The sequence below is a fragment of the Pteropus medius genome, unplaced genomic scaffold (assembly GCF_902729225.1).
Source record: "Pteropus medius unplaced genomic scaffold, Ma_sr-lr_union100, whole genome shotgun sequence".
In the NCBI taxonomy this organism is placed as follows: domain Eukaryota; kingdom Metazoa; phylum Chordata; class Mammalia; order Chiroptera; family Pteropodidae; genus Pteropus; species Pteropus medius.
Window position 1 is genome coordinate 1,705,088 of NW_024349797.1, and position 16,536 is coordinate 1,721,623.

Below are 16,536 nucleotides of genomic sequence, written 5' to 3' on the forward strand. Positions count from 1 at the left end.
TGGGCCATCATTTTTTGTCTCATTGTCAAATGAATTTATCCGTATTGAACATGGTTGGGACACTGAGTCATAGGGAAAGTTCTATCTATCTAGGCCTTGGTACTATGAAAGTATACAAAAGGCATTGTCTCAAAGAATATGTACCTGAAAACAGTGACTGGGCTACAGTTACTTCCAAACTCAATAGGATGGGCAGTAGATGCTCACCAGATCTCAGACATGAGTTAAATCAGTATAGTACTCTCTCACCTTCTGGTCTTCTCCATCTTAAAACCCATAAGTCTTCAGGTATAAATAAGGCTAAAGGAAATCCCAAACACAACTAAGCTCATAGCAGGCACTCAAAATATGGTAGATTTATCAGTGGCTAATCACAACCCCTAAATTACTTAGTCCCTGAAAGAGAACAAAGTAGAAAGACTTGTCCTTACTTCTCAAGACCAAAGAAAGGGAAAGTGACATATTTTAGATCTATAAGAATGAAGTGGTAAGCAAACAAGGAGCTAGAATAAATAAAGCTTATATTCATCACAGCCAAACACGCTGCATACAAGTAAAGTCAATCTTGTGCCTGTGTTTCCACCCTTGAAAATGAAGATTTTGGAGAAAGGAATTCTGACATCTTTTCCAAACTCTAACAGTCAAGGTTAAGAATAAGAAACACGTCATCAACTCTAAAGAGCTGGAAGCAAATTAGGCGGGAAAAGCCGTGTGTCTGCCTGCTGGCTTCATTTGCTCAGTCATTCCCTACATATTTATTAAGTGCCTACTATGCTATTTCCTAGGGCTGGAAAGGCACAGGCAGCCACTGTCCCCACCTTCCAGGGCCTTACATTCTAACTAATCAGAATTAAGTATTTCAGTGGCCAAGAGAGAAGAGTATGTGTAGGACTATGGGATCAAGAGCACGTGTGGCCAATTTTACCCAAGGATCAGCAAGGGCCTCATGGGGGAAAATGAGACTTTGAAATATGTGAAAGATGAGCAGGTAGCTGTCCATCAGGTATATCTGGGGGGGAGGGGGCAGAGCCGCAAGAAGTTTGGTAAAACTATAGAGGGAGCGTGAGGGGTACCTCTCTCTCAGCGGGGCTATAGAAGCAGACTTGCAGGATAACGAGTTCACCCACATCTCTCATTCTGAGCTTCTTAACCTGGAGCCCATGGACCTCTAGTACATCCACCAATAGGTTCCTCAAGATCTGTGAACCCCATAAAATCAAATGCAGATGTTCACACATATGTGCATTTTTTCTGGGAAAACAGTCCACAACTTTCACAGGATTCTGAAAAGGGTCTGCAATTGCCAAAGAAAAGCCAAGAAGACACACTAAATAGGACACGTAGGAGCCTTAACACCAGGTCATAGTGTAGAAGCCGTAGTTTGTGTCTCTGTATTCCACATATAGCTTAGAACCTCATATATCATAGGTTTTCATCAGAACTAGCAGAGCTAAAAGGGTGAGTACAAGGAGATGGAAAGAAATCACCATTTTCATCACCAAAATAAACACTTGTGTTACTGTGTGCCAGGCACTGGGCTAGACTTTAAAAACCAGTAACTCTTTCCACATGGAATAATGTCTTCTCAAACTCCTGTTCCCAGAACCTGGATTGCAAAGCGAAGTCCCTAAATGTACGTACAATCACCCAGGGCAATCACTCAGGGCAATTCACTGCAATCCTCACATCAGGCTCAAACTTTAGTTGACAATTGCCTAGCAATGGGTAACCCTAAAGATACATCACCAAACTGAGATGCCAAAAGGGCATTTTGTGGACAAGCTGGTTCTGAAAACAAGCCCCCACGCGAGTCTGTCTGCCAGGCATCTCCGGGACTATTGTGGGAAGGAGCAGACTTTGCAGCCAAAAGGAAGCTGGAAGGGGGAGCTGGGAAGGTGTGCAGAGTGTGATGTGTTTTCCCATACTGGAAAGTAGGCACAGGGATAGGGTTGAGGGAGAAGGCAGCCTTGAGTAGAGAAGGCAACTGGTGCCTCTGCAAGTCCTCTTCCAGACTGCATCTACAACTGCTCTTCCAAGTAGTTGCTGAGCAGATCCCAGCCACATCTAAAGACATATAAGGTAGCACAAAGACTTAACTACACCTACTTCCAGCCCTGCCCTAAAGTCATTATCCCGCAGCAGGTCCACTGAACTATGCCAGGATGGGGTGAGCGAGATGGCAGACCTCAAACTACAGAGAACGGAGTACCCAGGTAGCAGTTTTTAACTAACTCTCCAGTGCAGCTCACTCCCCCACAGAAGCAATAAGCACAAGAGAGGCAAGAAGATTTCACTTCCGAAAAATCAGATTTTTTATTTTTTAATGAAAAGCTCAGAAACTCTTTCAGCTAAGTCAGGGGAGACTAGGATTCCTAAAACAAAAGGTTTTAATCTAAACCATTGCACAAGTCAACATTAGGCGCCTCTCCCTGTACAGGTGGTAGGAAGCTTGGGAAGGTGGGCCCTTCTTCAGAACCCATTATCCCTTCTCCAGAAGGGTCTTGGGGTCCGGGGGACGGGGCAAATATATCTCTCTGGAAGGGATTCAGGAAGAACAAATGCGGAAGTCAAACAACAACAAATAAGGCGATATAAATCCAGATAAAATATTAAAATCATTAAAGGGCTGCTGCTCCCTGAAGATTGGGAAAAATGAAGAGAGTTAATTAAAAGCAATCTCCATGCACTGCTGAGCCAGAAGCCCAGATAAATCAACAGCTGGGGTGGCTGTAGAGGGCAGTCAAGGGGCTTCAGGAGGGGGGCTGGCAGGGGGAGGGGGGACTGTCGCAAAGATGGCAGTGACGTTGAATTGAACAGTGACTTAAGTTTCCTGTTTTATTAAATATTTTATGACACTGAATAAAGTTGTTCTTCCAAGGAGGAAAAAATGATCGGTGAACAAAGAGGGAGAAAGATAAGAATGAAGAGCTATTGTTTGTTTGATTCAAAACATACTTGGGACTGTGATGTCTGCAAATCTGATCTTGCCTCAAATGCAGAGATTTTTGTGTGTTTTTTTTCTCTCTCTCTACCTGATCTGCACAGGTAGATGCGTATTCTCAAATCTCTCTACAAAACCCTGCGTTATGTTTGCTTGGCGGGCGGGGGGAAGTAGTACAAAGTCCAGGAAAGGAATGGAGATGAAGGGGAGATAGAAAAGACCTTCAAAATTCTCACTGCTGAGCCAAGCCAGACTTTGAGCACAAAATTAAAAGGTCAGCAAAAATGGAGGAAACTTTCTTTTTTCTTTCCCTCTATTTTTTCCCTTTTCTTTCTCTACTCCCTTCTGCCTTTTTTCTACAGTCCTATAAAGTTCTTGTTGTTCATTTAACCAACAACAACAACAACAACAAAAAAAACAGCTCAGAATTTTCGGGCTCAATCTAAATAAAAACTCAGCAATTTTAGAAGTGTTACAAGAACAGCCCTTCTCTATTGTAAGAGAACCCTCCAGTTCTTCCTTGATGGAAATATAATCAAGAGAAATGATTGGGGGAAAGTGTTTTTTCTCCTCCATAGAATTGGGATTGGAAGGGGAGTGTGTGCATGGGGAAACATAAGGAATTATGCATTTGGATATGCATTTTAATTAGGTGGACAGAAGCAGCCGCCTGTTAATTTTTCTTGCTTGTTTCCACTTAGCATTCATCACAGGCAGAACCACCATAGAGCGCTCCCACGATAATAGATGGTTCTGCATTGGCTAAGTCCTCAGGGAAAATAATTAGCAGGAGAGAATATATTCTCTCCACTCCCACCACCCCATCCACCCTGCCCTCCCCCATTCCCAACACCACATTGCCTCCCCTCCCCCTCCCTAGGAGAACCCCAGGGGAGAGTAAGGCTCTTGGTCTATAGGCACTTACTTTGCCCTGACGAACAAGGGTCTGGAAGGAGAAACAGACAAATTTAAGGCTTTCCTTGGAGTGGAAGCTCCTAGATGCAGACAGGGAGGCTACTGAGCTGCTTAGTTCTGAGGGGCAGGCTGGCAATCAGTTTGGCCAAGACAGGATGACAAAGCTCCAAAGAGGGTGGGACAGTTCTCATTGAGCTCAACTGGCAGCAAACAAAGACACTTAAAGAGTCTTTAGTTGGGGAAAATGGGAGTTGAGATGATGTTTTCCATAATTTGCTTTTATAAAGTAAAGAAATGTTGTAGTTTCGCAGCAAGCTTGAATCTGAAGCAGCCCCAAGGCTGGCAACCAACATGTCACTCTGATTCTGAGATTTGACCCCCATCACGATGCTCTCCATAGTCTACTTTGTATAAAGAGTCAATTCTTGTCGCTGATCTCCCATGTCAACAGCACACCCTCCTTGTTCATCAGCAGATTTAAGCTCCAGTCCCACCTTCTCCCCTTGTCTCTCCCCGGAGTCTTCTTGGTAGGAGGACGAGACTGGTTGATTACCAACCCAAGTTCTAGGAAAGCACTCCCTCTGCCCCCTGAGCTTCTGTTTTCCCAGATTTTGAGGGCGGACTCAGTTCAGGGCAGCCAATGGGAAATAAAAGGAAGGCGTCCCTTGAGCTCATACTCTCACCTATTTCAAACCCAGAAAATGGAGAAATCCCACTGTGACCCCAGGGCTATTTACACACAGCTGGATGAATAAGGCTTTGCATTTCCTGAGAAACAATGATTACACATTCATTTCACTTATTTTGGTTTTACTATATTAAAATAATGTTTAATATATGAGGTATTGTTGGCTCTCTGAGAAGGCTTCAGTCAGCTACAGGAAACTGCATTTCTCCTAGTAACACCTCACATTTGTACTTTACACCTTCTGAAATATTTTCACATCCATTATTTCATTTAGGTCCCTTGGGGGTGGGGGGACAGGGCTGGATGAGACACAAGCTCCTTTCACTGTGTGAAAAGAGAGGCTTGATTTACAAACTCTTGACTTTCAAGTTGTCTGTCATCCCAGGTGCTCCCTCGGCCCCCTATAGCCAGATGAAACCTCTCTGCCTGGGAGGCCTTCACTCTAAGACTCACCAGGTAACTATGACTGCTAAGCTCCTGGAGCCTCCCTGAACCCAAACCCTGACCCCCACGAAGTCCCTATACTCGGGAAGGGGACAAGAGGAAAGAATCCTTGTGGCTGGGGATGAGAGAAGTGAGTCTCTGAGTTTCAAGGCATTTCATCCCCCAAATAATGATATTCCTACAGGGAAAGGAGGATTTTTCTTTAAGTTATAAGGTGGGGTTGCCTGTACTATCTAGAAATGTTGTCTCTACATTTTAAAGAGTCTACAAATGAAGGAGATCTAGGCATATACCCAAAAGAATTGAAAGCAGAAATTCAAATAGCTACCTACACACCCATGTTCATAGCAGCATTATTCACAATAGCCGAAAGGTGAAAACAACCCAGTGTCCATCATTGGATGAATAAATAAACAAAATGTGGTATATATATACAATGGAATATTATCTGGCCATTAAAAGAAAGGAAATTCTGACACGTGCTATAACAGAGATGAACTTTGAGGATATTATGATAAGTGAAATCAACCAGTCCCAAAGGACAAATATTGTATGATTCTTCTTACATGAGGTGCTTAAAATAGGCAAATCATTTTGTTTTTTCTTTCATTTTTCCGAAGTCTCATAATTTAGGCTTCTGTGAATTCTCCGATGGATTTTACAACTCTTTCTTCCTCCTTTAGGCTTATAGAAAATTGCCAACGGAGGTTTCAACCCAAAGCAAGCTAAATAATAGTGACCCCAGAGGAATCTGGGATGTTTTAGAGGCATGCCACTGAAGGAAAGGCAATGAACTTCAATTTATACATGGCTAATACTCACTCAGGTATGGCCGGCCTCTGTGCCGGATCTGCCAAGCACCTCCATTTCCTCAGCAGTAATGCAGGGTGCACTAAAGGAAGCTCAGTGAGACATCAATATAGATCCACCTACTTCAGCTCACTGAACAGCCAGATACCTGCGGCTGCCCAAATGGAAGTGAAATAAGTACTTTATTTCCACGTTAATTGGGATAGGTGCCATGGTGGGGTAGAGGGCAAGTCCAGGGAGATATGGGTAAATGAAATCCAGAAGAAAAATATTTTGGTTCCCCTTCTCCCTTCATACATTTTTCAAAAAGTGAGAAAAAGACAGATATTCTTAGTAATTCCAATCTTTACCACAACCAAGAACTTTATCTGAGTGCTCATAAATAGCAAATCAGTTCAATTAGCTTCCCACTTCTCTTTCCTCTCTCCATTCTCTGGTTAGGGTGCTAATGAGAAGAAATGTGTTCAAGAGAGAAAATCAGAAGAAAAGCCCATGATCTAAATGGCCCACCACCTAGTCCTCAGCCCTAGGCCCTAAGAAGGGAGACGTTCCACTCTGATTAGAACCGCAAGTGGTAGCACAATGTGGCAAGATTGGAGAAGATGAAACTACTTAACAATTTCCCGTTAGAGCTATACTTTAAAAACACGGAAGAAGTTGAACTCTGGACCCTATTTGTCTCCCTTGTCCTAAGTGACCATAGTAAGAGCCACAAAGTTTTTTGACTTCAAAGGAATTTGGGCGATCAAGGTGCATCATCTTCATCTTAAAGACAAAGAATATGCAGCTCAGACTAGTTCTGCATCCAAGATCACATAGCTAGTTGGTGGTAAGGTGGGAGCAGAGCTCAAGGTTCTAGGTTCCTGTCCCAGAGCTTTTTCTCTTCCATTACTCTGAAGTCATCATAGCTGCAAAACACTAGCCACTGGTGAGAAATGCACAATGTGGAAGAGGGAACGTGTCTGAAATAGGGCCACACTGACAGGTGAAAGTTCGGGGACTGGAAAACCTTTTCTGGTAGAGCTTCCAATTGCCGTTAACAATAACAGCAGATTTTCTAAGTGAGTACAACAACAACAACAACAATAAAACTCACTCATTTCACAGCAACCTGAGATGACCACAGTCTCTGGATTCAGGGAGGGTGGAAAGGGTGCAGAAGAAGGATTACATGTGCCATCATTGTTCCTCAGGCTCAGAATCGAGGACTGGGTAGTGGAGGACTCAAAGTGGGCTATTTGAACCCCATTATTAGGAGCTCTGAGCCTAATCCCCTCTCCCCTCTCTGCTTCCAAACATAGCCCCTAAATCTTAGCCTCCTCAAGGCTTCTCTTCCCCTGCCACCCCCACTACTATTCACAAACACACTACCTAGAAACTCTAAACAGTCTGTCCCTCTCTCCCCACCCACTAACACCTACTAACCACTGCTTTTAAAACTCTGATGCAAATCACAGGCTGCAAAAACCTTCCTTTGGTGACAGGTTTACAATGCTAGCTCCATTCATCCATATGGTTTGACAGACTGTGAAACACTAGTAACTGGACCAATAAGAAAAACAAATTACAAAAACACCACAACACCTCATCTCTTTCCAGTCACTCACATAACTAAAGAAAACTTTGGTACTTGCAGTGGATTATAATATCAGTCTCTCTTGGTGTTAAACAATAATCTTTTTAGAGTTCCACACCACACAATAGTTTTATCCACTCACCTATCCCCACCCCGCCCCCAGGCCACTCTTTATCTTTCCTTGTTAAATACCTACATATTTAAAGACTATTTAAAACTAGGGTCATGCTTACATAGGCCCCTGAAGGGAAACCTGCCTGGGCAGAAACTATTTCAGTAGTTGTGGCATTTCTTGGGCCAGGGGCTTGCCGAATTTGGCTACATTTCTGTCTAGTTTCTGATTCTAGTGACTTTCAGAACACTCAAAAACCACAAGTTCTTTCGCAGAGGTTGGGATAATAAGCAGGCCTGGATTCCGGTGCCTTTTTATGCCCCAACCCCCACCTCCACTACGTGCAGCGTGCCTGCTACATTCTGAAACATCAGCCTCAGTTTCCTTTCTTTTTCTGGTGACCGCTCAAAACAAAGCGTGCTGACTGTAGCATTTTATTTTTTGCATTGATCTGAGCAGATGGCTCTGAAACAGCTTTAGACATTATGGTTTTTCTCAGATGTATCCAAATTTCAGCTACCTGCTTGATTCCAGAAAGGAAGATGAGAAGTCTCCAATTAAGTTGCCTCTGAATTTCAGCCCACCTTATGGATCTAAGAAGCTCGCATTCCACTGTGATCTCTGGGTGTCTCCCAGGTGGTCTGCAGGCCAGGCTACTTTCAGGGGTTTACCCTGTGACAACGCTTACCCTTGGGTTCTGGCAGAAATTAATCTCCTTTATGGGTATCTCATCAAAACCAGACATTCTTCCTGCTGAAAAATAATGTGTGCTAATGAAGTTTGGAGAATTTAGGGCTTTTTTTTTCCCCCAGTGGCAACCAGAAGCAGATGGAGAAGGTGGTTCTTAGACATCTGTTGACTTAAAATGTCTGAGGATTCTTTTTTACAAGGGGCTATAATAATGTCCATAAAAGGCTGCAAGTTCACAAAGTCCCAACCCCAATGTTCCTCACTTAGTACCTACCCTCGTTCCCCCACCTCAACAGAAACAGCTCAGAGGAGATTAGAACCAGGAATGTCACCCCCACCACCACCACCCTCCAGTCTGATATCTAAACTTGAGTGCTACAGCAAGAGTGAGGTCTGACTTCTAAGTGGCAACAATTACACAACTTTCACAGGCACAAAACCATGAGATTAGAATGCATGTATCCAGATCATAGAGTATAAAAAGAGATGAAGATTTGAGGTCCATCTATGCACATGACCTGCTGTTTGACCTTAGCTAAGTAAGTATATTTATTTACTTCTCCCAGAATTGTGTCCTTAAGAACAAAACAGAGATATAAACACATACCTCTGAGCAAGGGAAACTCCTTACAAAAGGTTCAATACAATTATGTATGTTCAGTTATAAGCATAAGAAAATTGATTACTATTCTCGTTCTTATGAACAATTACTTGAGGTAAAGCTCGGTTGGTTCATACAGAATAATTAAGTAATGATAACAGCTATTCTTTTCTAAGCAGGCAGTTATAATAATAGATACATATGTGCATAATCAAGTCTGGCAGAAGGTGGCAGACATTCCCAGTTAAGTGCGTACAAACCAGGGGTTTGATAACTTAATAAAAGTAAGTTGTTTCAAGTGTTGATAGCAGATTTGGGGGGAGGATGGTTTACCTGAACTAGAATAGCAAGTAAGATTAGAATTTTTATTAAAAGCATTATGTTTCCTAGGTATGCAGAAATCAACCAGAACACAGAATGTAATGTGATTGACTTACACACAGACCTTTCTCAAATCCATGTTTGTGTTACCTATATGTGTTTACTTCACACTACTTGGCCCTTATCTTGCTTGTAGGTATAATAAATGAGGGTGACTCATACATCTAGGCTCAGACAATATAGCTGCTAAATTAAATAATGTGTCATACCATTTACATATCACACATGTCCATCAATGCTTTTAAATTGTATTTGTCCAGATGTGACTGCTTGGTTGTAGGGCCACCTACTGAGTCCCCTTTGTGATCTGATCAGTCCAGGCAGCTCCTATTTCTGCCTCTAACACCCTGTTGGGCAGTAATAAGATGTTAAAGGCAACAACAGAGAGAGAGCCAGGCTGTCAGCTTCAGAGAGAAGGGGATGAAGGGTACAAGGAGGAGGAATAAGAAAGGGAGTTGAGGGGAGATCAAAGGCAGGCAGGAAGAAAGCCAAACTGCTGAGAGGAGATGTGGCTCCAGGAGCTTGGGGCCCTAAGGAAGACCCTGAAGCAATGAGATTCAAATTGTGCCATCCAGTTACCTGAGCTATTGAATTATTGAATATCCCATGTGGAAAAAGCTAGTATAATGAAAAATGGCCCATACTCAGGGTAGGCAGAGCCCTTCAGAGGTGTCGCATGAAACCTGCGATGGTTTCTTCCCAGAACATTACCTACCACTACATTGTCCCCCAATCCTAGAGGAAACCTTTGTGTGACCAGTTTCTATAGGGGGCGTCGGTGGTGTTGCCTTTTTTCTTTTTTAAGAGATGAGAAAGACTCAGAACCAGAACGCACACAGAGAAAATGCTAATGTCGTTCAGCTCCGTTTCATTGTCAGGAGGGACACATGAGGATAAAAACATAGCTCTGCAAACCATTCTCCGGGCTTCCCTCCTCCCAGCACCACCATCCATCCCTTTGGCTTGATGTGTCTCTGCGCTTTGTTCTAATTTATCCCATGCATAATTTATTCACGTGTGTATTGTTTCTTGATCAGCAACTTTTAAAAACAAATGAAAAAATAAGATATTTTATTAAACAAGTTGTTTTAAAAATAAAGGCAGATGGTGTAGGTCTTCCGATAACAACGTGTGTGCTCGTACCTTAGGAGTTTAAAAACCGTCCAGGACACAGGAGGCTCGGCTGGTCCCGGGTATTGTTTACACCCACCTTACCCCCAGGGAAAAGGGTTGGGGTGCAAAAAGGAGCAGCTAACTACAAAGGACCGCTCAACTTCCACCTAGAAAAAGCCGGCAAGAGTGTTGTGTGTATGCTAATGTGCGAGTGTATGGCGACACAGAACTACAAATACATCACATTGCAACTATTTCTAATTATACAAAGTACAAGTGTAAAAATTCAGAATTCCACTAACTAGACCGCCGCTCTGTCCCTTCCCCCACCTCTAACCCTACCTTACCACAGACACCCTCCCCAAACACGCACCCTCCTGCAGATCAAAAAACAAAAACAAAAACCTGGAGTGAGCAGGGGAACCCTGGAGCGTCGAGATATTGCGATATTGCGTCTGCCCGCGCGTAAGCTGGCTCCAGGGTAACCAGGGTAGCGCTTTCCCAGTAGGAAACAAACCTGGTGCACATGTGAGATTTCTTTAACTTGAGTTTACCAGGTCGCATCAGCCCGATTGTCTGATTTTGGATGGAAATGGGGAAACTGCAAATCAGCTATGGGTTCAGTAGAAACTCATGGCACCAGCTGTGTGGCAGCGCGAGCGGCCGGGAGCGAGGATGCGGCGAAGTTACGCCCATTTATTCTGCCATAAAACGTTTTCTTTCTTGGGTGAAAGACTGTGGCGTTCAAGTGCAGTGTATCCGAGACGCAGAGCGAGAACTGAGCTGGGAGCTGCTCTCTGATCAGCCTTAGCTTCAAATGTCCTCTTAACGGCAGCTCTAATATATGTATGTATATATTTAAAACTTCGAGACCTGTGACATTCTTACCCTATTACTGATGGGAGATAAGCTAACACAAACGCGTTCGATACTCTCGTGCGTTCCTTCGCTTTAGGAATCCTCCTGCGCCCCCCGGCGCGAACCTGGATTTCAACTCCAGGAGGAGCTGGGGGTGCTGACGCCGATGCGCAGAGTTGAAAGAATCTGGGTGGGTATCCGCCACGCACCCGCGAGAATTTGGCACGAAACGCCCCCACTCGCACCTCCCCCACCCCTCGCCCGCGGCTTCCAGCCCAGCTCTGAAGACCGGATTCCCCGGGCGCGGACCCCCACCCACGTCGCGCCGCGATCTGGAGGGAGCTCCCCACTGCCAACATTACTGCCAATAGTACCCCTTTTAAAGCGACGCTAGTTTTCCGAAGCCACCCCCGGCTTCGCGATCGCGAGCGGACTTGGCGGCTTAACAGTTCCACCGACTGGAAGGAAGGAAGGAAGCCAGGATGAAAAGGAGGAGGAAGGCAGGCAGGCAGGAATTGGCTGTCGGACCCAGGGACTGGCCCCCGCGTGTCCTCGCGCAGCCCGCCCCCCTCCGTCCCGGATCTGGGCGTCCGCTCAAAGTCTCCCGGCGGCGGCCAGAGGCACCTGCCCCTCGCTCTGGCCAGGAGCAGACGCTGCCCGCTCAGGGGGGGAGCCCCAAGCTGCCTCTCCGCCCGCCTCGGCTTTTCACCCAGAGGAGGCAAGAACACCATTGATAAGACCTGCAGCTTCCCTGCCTCCAAATCAACCCCAAGTTAACCCGAGTCGTTAATTTACTATACAGCCAGTTCGCCCACAAACGCACACGCAGACACACCGGCGACCGCCCGGAGCGCCGTCACGCTCCGGGGGCTGCCCCGGCAGGAAAGCCCCGGGCAACCACCTGGGCCCCAGGGCTCCGGGGACCCGCTGCTCCCCCTGCGATCCTCTCAACTCCGGAAGGTTTGCACAAACTCCCCGCCAGCCATCGGAAGGCGGAGAGCACCCTGCAAACTCCGGGGCTGCCGCGGTCCGCTCGCCCTGGCGGACTGAGCCGCTCCGCGGGGGCCGCGGGCTCTGAAGGTGCGGGGCTCAGCCAAGTGCACCCAGCCGGCCCCTGCCTCGCGCTCTTCCCGGGTTCGGCCACCCCCAGCACAGCCCTTGCCGCCCCGCGAGGCCGGGCACTCGGGGGACCGTGCTGTCCCCGAGCTGCCCATGACCCCCTCGCTGCAGAGCGCTCGAGCGCCAGGCTCCGCTGCCGATATCCTCTCTCTCTCTCTGTCCTCCAATTAAGCAGAACGCAAATGTAACAATTTTCTTCTTGTTAATTGCATCTCCTGACATTTCTGCGCGTTGAGGGGAAAAAAAGATGAAGAAGTAAGAGCTAAAAGAAAAGAGAGAAGCCCCGCCGCGGCTGCAGGCGCCTGCAAGCTCAGTGCATTGGCAGCGCTCCGCACGCAGAAGGCGCCTTTTTTTTCATATTGAAACCACGCGGAATATGTACATTTTTTAGTCTTACTTACGCTTTCAGGGGGTTGTGAATGACAGTCGCCATTTTGCTACAATGTAACAGAATATTGTCTGTCTCAGAGTTCTAAAGGTTCGCTCAGGGGAAGCGGCGAGCCAATCAGAGCACGGGATACCGGCCCGCCGGCCAATCGGCGCGACTGGTCGCCAGGTGGGCGGGGCCTGCACGGTGGTAGTTATTAGGAGAGCTGTCAAAGCCCAGAGGTCACTCCCTTTTGTAGAACCCGAGAGCGAGCAGGTCTTAAAGGGGCAGTACCGTGAGAGCAGCTCCTTTTTCGATTGGGGAAAGTGGAGTCGCACGGGAAAGTATTCTAATTTGGTTTGAGTCCCTACTTTCTAAATAACTGCAGAGAATTTGCTCTCCTAGACAAAAATGTTGAAGTATTTTTAACAAATCATTGAACTCCATTCATTAGCTTTTGACTTTGCTATTACGTTTTTAATTCCCCAAAGGGCAAATCCCGTTGTTCCCGTGCAAAAGTTGGAAGGCTGCCTTTTCGTCTAACAAACTACTACACGTGCCCAGCCGTTTGCTAATGTTCAGTCCTGCCGCTTCTTAATATTCTCATTCCCGAAGTGTTTTCTTTATCTCGGCCACCTTCCTCTCTCGGTTTCTTGGAACTGCCGTTGCCGTTCCTGGCGACTCCAGGACAGCAGTTCCCCACCCCCTGGAATGTCTCAATGTCAGGCCCCGTCCATCCTGCCGCCAGGGTTTTCGTTACGTAATGCGCGGTGATCACTCCGCGCGGTTTCCCACTACCACCTATTCTATTCCTCACACACACTCCAAAAACTTCTGCGGCAGTCAGATTCCGGGCAACTGGATAGTCGAATGGGACCTGGAGCTCTGACCTGGCTTAGGGTTAGGGGAGGTTTAAGGAAACTTTTGGAAACGTATTTTGCTACTAGGAATGCAAGTAACTAGACAGAAGTTGTAGAACCTAGACTGGGCGTTGCCAGAGCTTCTTTCGGTGTGTGGCATAGGCGATTCTGCCGTCAACTTTCACTACTTAGATAGAAAATGAAAAGAACTTGCTAATGAATAATATGATGTGATCTGAGGGGTTCAGAGTCTCTGCTTCAAGTCTGTGTGAACTCCTCACTGGCGAACCCCTGACAAAATTGGGAGGTTGCTGTGAAGCTAGGCTTCCACTGGGCAGTCGGGAAGCTCCGGGTGGTGAAATCGCACTAAATCCTGAATAGAGGCCTCGTTAGCATACAGAAATCTGGCTACCATCCCAAAGTTGTTTAATCAGGTCAAATAGCTAAGATAATGGGGGAGGGGTGGAAAGGAGGAGAAGAGAGGCCAAGTTACCAGTTCTTCAAAGCTGTGCCCTCTCACTTCCTTTCTCAGAGCTCCTCTCCAGGCAATAAATAAAATTAAAATTTAAAAAGTTCTAGAACTTTCAGAGTTTAACTCCATACACTATTAGAGTCGCAGATAAACAGAACAGGGCTGAATCGGTGTGTTTGTAAGACTCAAAATTTTTAACCCCTTCTCTCTGTCTAGTTTATAGCGGAATGAGCTTGTGTAGATTGCTTCGTAACTTCTGTGTACAGCATCTTGAAGTTTGAACAGTTATTCTCTTTTCTAAAATTAAAGTTTGAAAAATTCCTGTCAAGGACTGGTTCAAAAGTTAGTACCTTATCTGGAATGGGCCTCGACAACATTAAAAAGCAAGCACAGTATTCTGACACAAGAAGTATGAGTTTGAAGTATCAGTCAGAACTCCCACCAGCCTCTTTGCGATACCAAAATTACAGCAATTCAGATTGAAAGACAACAGCCTATTTTAATATATGCAATTTGATAAAGTAAGCAGATATGTAGAGCCTGCTCTGAACAAGGCTTACAATTTAATTGGAGAGGGGAAATAAATTTATATTACATATTAAAGAAAAAACATATACTCTAAGCCTGTGTAATCATTTATTGTGTTAAGGTCCAAATGTAGAAACTGGCATAATTTAGAACCATATGACACCCTGGAATATGGCAGACCAGGTCTGTCTTCACTTTCAGAAATTTTCATCTAGAACTTAAACATTAAAGTTACATTTTATAATGAGTGAACCGAAAAAATAATGACTTAAAGACAGCGTTTTTGGTTTTTTTTAAGTAGGATAGCCTCGCTTTTTATGATCTAATAGAATGTCATTTTAACTCTCTCAATACAGGTATTACTTTTAAATAAACAGGAATCGTGAATTCCTTTTATCAATTCTAAGACATATAAGGGTTATTATTTTAACTTTCGTTTTTTTATATCATAGATTAAGATTTTTTTCTAAGTAAAGCAGCTTCTATCTGTCAATTTACAGATGGTCTGACCCATTGCAATGAGACCAAACTTTGTGGATAAGCCTTAAAATGTATTGATCTCATCCCACAAAAACGCTTTTTTTTTTTTTTTTTTTGCCAGTATGCTCAAAAGCAAGGAGGCTTAGAGTACATGTTAAAAGGAGACAGGAACCTTGATCAGTTTGGAGGAATGTTAAATTTTACATTAATTTTGCAAGGAAATGCTATTTATGGTTAGCAGTGTAGGCTCTGAAATCCACCTGCCTGAGTTCACCATTCGCCAGCTGGGTAATTTTGGGTAAGTTTACTTAGCAACTTGAATGTCTGATATGTTTCCTCATCTGAAATATGGCAATAATCATAGAACCTATTTCATATGGTTCTTTTCAGGACTGAATGAGGTAGCATGTGTCAAATGTCTAGCACATAACAAGCTCTCGATACATGTTGATTATTTTTTATATAGACATTTAATTCTTTCCTGTTGGCATAAAAAATGTAGGAAGTCTAAATAAAATGACATATCAGAAAGTGAAATCATCTATCAGGTTTCATTTTTTAAAACTCGTTAATCCAAGAAAAATTAGCAAAAAACAACTTTGATGAGAACAAAATAATAATTATTTGTTTCAGCTAGAAGTCATATAACTACTTAAACTCCAAAAATGTTCTCTTGCTGATTATGATACCAAGACACTTTTAAAATACCATCCCTAAAGCTCTATAGATATCCATATATTTGAATAGGCTTCATTTCTCCCCGTCTCTTTTATCTTGATTGGATAGGCAGTTTACTTTAGAAGGCAGAGTGGGCCCAGAATAACCATTTCCTCATCCCACCTGGATATTTTAAAGCCGTGCTGTCCAACACGTTGAAATGACAGTATTTTTACTTATTGGGTTAAACATAGAAAGTTATTAAAACTAATTTCACCCGTTTCTTTTAACCTTTTCTTAAAATGGCTACTAGGAAATTAAAAATTGTGGCTCATGTTGTATTTCTATTGAACAGCATTTCTCTAGACAGTGTGCATGACCAGGGAAGGAAGGGCAAGAAATGGAAGGGTAAGGCATTTATCAATCATGTTAATCCATCTTATGCAGCCTTCAGTCTTGATAGCAATTAGCAAAACTTTCTGGTCCAGCTCAAGTAAGTGTTCAGTGCCACCCATCCAAAAGTATATTTGGAGTGTAACCAATGACCCAAGGACTTGAACCACAAGGGGCACCCACAACCGTTTACTTTTAAAAAGTCTGAAGGTTGATTGAGCAGACCATGAATCAGAGCTGTGAAAAGATCCCATCCAGAAGCAGAGAAGAGTGCCATTTCTGTAGCAAGTATCAGCCTTTCCAGATGACTTTTTTAAGACATGTCAAATAAGAGAGAGACAGGAAGGAGATACAGGCCTCACAAACAGCCAAAGTTCATATGAAAGAGAAAATGTGCCACGAAAGCCATCCAAAATAAATGCAGTTCTTAGTGGGCTCTGGGAACTGAAGGAGTTTTAAGCCCTGTGGGTATTTAAAAAACAGGAACAAGCTCCCCCTCAATTCCTCCATTCATCCACAGAACAACCAGCC

General features: G+C 44.3%; 1 protein-coding gene across 4 annotated transcripts in view; it reads right to left on the bottom strand.

Moving 5' to 3' along the window:
• Nucleotides 1-12,691, bottom strand: part of DPF3 (double PHD fingers 3) — a 242,064-nt gene extending 229,373 nt beyond the window's left edge. For all 4 annotated transcript variants that reach the window (XM_039883702.1, XM_039883700.1, XM_039883703.1 and 1 more), the window contains exon 1: nucleotides 12,650-12,691. In XM_039883702.1, coding sequence (XP_039739636.1) covers nucleotides 12,650-12,681 — 32 coding nt within the window. In that variant the 5' untranslated portion in view covers nucleotides 12,682-12,691. The remainder of the gene's footprint in view (nucleotides 1-12,649) is intronic.
• Nucleotides 12,692-16,536: the final 3,845 nt, after the last annotated feature.